The sequence below is a fragment of the Branchiostoma belcheri genome, unplaced genomic scaffold (assembly GCF_001625305.1).
Source record: "Branchiostoma belcheri isolate BF01 breed outbred unplaced genomic scaffold, Haploidv18h27 scaffold21, whole genome shotgun sequence".
Lineage (NCBI taxonomy): Eukaryota > Metazoa > Chordata > Leptocardii > Amphioxiformes > Branchiostomatidae > Branchiostoma > Branchiostoma belcheri.
The window spans coordinates 450,684-453,820 of record NW_017803602.1 but is presented as its reverse complement, the minus strand read 5'-3'; the positions used below and the strand labels follow the sequence as shown (position 1 = coordinate 453,820).

At 43.1% G+C, this 3,137-nt stretch overlaps 1 protein-coding gene across 1 annotated transcript in view; it reads right to left on the bottom strand.

Moving 5' to 3' along the window:
• LOC109469748 (oxidative stress-responsive serine-rich protein 1-like) overlaps positions 1-2,470 on the bottom strand; it is a 5,421-nt gene extending 2,951 nt beyond the window's left edge. Inside the window, exon 1 of the mRNA XM_019768333.1 lies at positions 2,317-2,470. Coding sequence (XP_019623892.1) covers positions 2,317-2,423 — 107 coding nt within the window. The 5' untranslated portion in view covers positions 2,424-2,470. The remainder of the gene's footprint in view (positions 1-2,316) is intronic.
• Positions 2,471-3,137: the final 667 nt, after the last annotated feature.

Below are 3,137 nucleotides of genomic sequence, written 5' to 3'. Positions count from 1 at the left end.
ACAGTATTGGACTCTACGCTACAGGTATCCTTTACTTTCATACATCCTGCAAGCTTTAGACCCTCTTTTGCTGTTGACATTATCATCTTTGCTCCCTGAAGTCCTTCTGTGTGCCTCCTGTGATGAGGAAATTCTCAGCTTCCTCAGGACTTGTACGTCTAACCCATCTGAAGGGTACGGCTCCATTCTATGACTCTGAGGTCGAGATGGGAGGCATTTTCTTCCACTGTTGTGTCTAGAAGTCCCCTTTGTCTTTCTGTTTCTCCTTTCATCCTGTTCTGGGTCATGACTGCAAAATCAAGGACATTGAGTGTAAATAGTATATACTATAATATTGAGGCCCCAAAATATTCCAATCATATATTACATTGTACGAAGGCCCACAACGACACTTCCACAGCGCGCTTCCAAGGTACCTTCCATAGCGCGATTCTGCGAATATTCCACAGCGCCCGATTCTGCTAATCTTCCACAGCGTGATTCTGCGAGCCTTCCACAGCGCGATTCTGCGAATCTTCCACAGCGCGATTCTGCGAACTCTTCCACAGCGCGATTCTGCGAACCTTCCACAGCGCGATTCTGCGAACCTTCCACAGCGCGATTCTGCGAGCCTTCCACAGCGCGATTCTGCGAACCTTCCACAGCGCGATTCTGCGAACCTTCCATAGCGCGATTCTGCGAACCTTCCACAGCGCGATTCTGCGAATCTTCCACAGCGCGCTGCCAAGGGACCTTCCATAGCGCGATTCTGCGAACCTTCCACAGCGCGCTGCACGAGGCCCTACAACCCCTCCCCTATTTTAGCGGACGGTCCCTTATAGCCAGCTCAGATACTGTACAAACGTAATCATGTTTCAACCCCTATTAAAAGGGAAATGATTTATTATATTAAGTACGAATTTGTTGTGTTCTATCTTCTTTTCCTAGCGCACTGGACCAAGGTTTCTTTGTAGGCTATTCTCAACTTTTTGTTTACTTTGTGTGACTCAAGAAGTATAATTACTAGTAATAAAGATCATAGGTCTAACATGACATTGTTTTTAACATCTCTACATCTATTCAGCATGAGGAGTATTCTGCCCTTATGGGTTACCTGTCAGAATGTATCCAGATGTCTGTATCATAGAAAACTTACAAAAATGAAACACTTCACTCTTTCTTTTACAAAATTTTATTGATCCTTACAAACAACATTTTGCATGATATGAAGGTGTATTTCTTTAATTAACACTACTAGTAGGTTTAATTGATTTTTTTCTTGCTTGAAGCTAGAAAGAAAGATTGTAAATGGGACCTTGTCTTGCATAAACGAGTATTGTCTTTACTAATGTCACTGTTAGGACTTCAATATCTCTTTTCGTACACTGCTTTGTTTTTTCCACTATCAAGGTCCCTTGGCAGCGTGCTGTGGAAGTCCGCAGAATCGCGCTATGGAAGGTCCCTTTGGGCAGCGCGCTGTGGAAGGCTCGCAGAATCGCGCTGTGGAAGGTTCGCAGAATCGCACTGTGGAAGGTCCCTTGGCAGCGCGCTGTGGAAGGTTCGCAGAATTGCGCTGTGGAAGGCTCGCAGAATCGCGCTGTGGAAGATTCGCAGAATCGCGCTGTGGAAGATTCGCAGAATCGCGCTGTGGAAGGCTCGCAGAATCGCGCTGTGGAAGATTCGCAGAATCGCGCTGTGGAAGGTTCGCAGAATCGCGCTATGGAAGGTACCTTGGAAGCGCGCTGTGGAAGTGTCGTTATGGGCCTTCGTAACATTGTATTTAAGTACTACCCAGTAGTATATTGTCTAACATCATGCTGCCCCAACGGCTGACTAAGCTACGGTAGAGAGTGAGAATGAGTGAAATTCTCTGATAACATGATACATCTGTGTTTACTATGGAACATTAAATAGTAGATGATACCCCTTTAGGTACGTCTGTACATGTCAAAGAACTTGTTTATGATATTTGATGAGCTCAATGTATATGCATGTTTGTTTCATCACCATTCACTGGCAATGGTTTCAAAGACAGTATTGGTGCTGTAAATTATGAAATTTTGTGGTGGTTTCATTTCTGAGAAGGAGGGAAAGGAAGGTTTAAACCGGTGTTCAAAACAATTCAGTATAACAGTACACATGTACAAGGAAGACATACTCACTGTGCCATGCATTTGCAGTGAGGTCACCAGAAATATCACAAAAATAAAAGCACAAAAGTTTCAGTCTACAGTATGCTACAACGTACAAGGCAATATAGTCATAATGCACTGAGTGCAATATGCCCTGTGGTCCTGTTGAATAAGAACTTATTGAAGCCTGACAAAAGTTACTTACTTCAATGGTGTGATCCCCACAGCTTTCCCATCCAGGTCCACTCTTAACTTCTTAAACAGCACCTGTAGCTCCTGCTCCAGGGTACTGTCATCGTCAGCAGGTGCCATTGTTTCCTGTCATTGGTGCAGGTGGAACTCACCAACACCTGTATCAACAAGGCTATATTATAAAGATTTCACACACCCCAAAAAAATTTAACATCACCATACTGATCATATGATACGATCTAATACCTGTATCTGTAGCGGTATAGCCGGTATGACGGCCCTTAGGTGTAAGACACAAAAGAAATAAACATATCATGTAACTGTGATTTTGGCCCGTGATTTTGGTGAATTGCTGATATTTGAAGTAAACAACAGGAAGTGCTGAGTGATAATGGGAAATGAACAACATGCCAACAACTTATGAACTTCAAGGCGAATTACTTTATAAATGCACACCAACCAACATTTTTTGTTTACAGAATTTTAGATATCGCCATCATTTCCTACACTGAATACATCATGAGTGATTTTAGCTCATGATTTTGCTTTCTGATGGGAATATATTTTGGAGTAAACAACAGGAAGTTGACCCTATGGAGTGATCCAAGAACAACTATTTTCCAAATAGTTATCTCAAGGTGCGAAACTCCACGGTCTGCTGCTGTTGTTGTTTTGTGTTGTTTTTAGTCACAGATTGTCCATTTTCTTACAGGCCTAGTTAATGTCACGAAAATACTGCCCCCCCCCCCCTCCCCATCTATAAAATCCACATGGTGATATTTTCTACACAGGAAAACAATGAAACTGACGCTACCCCTGCACGCAATCTGATCC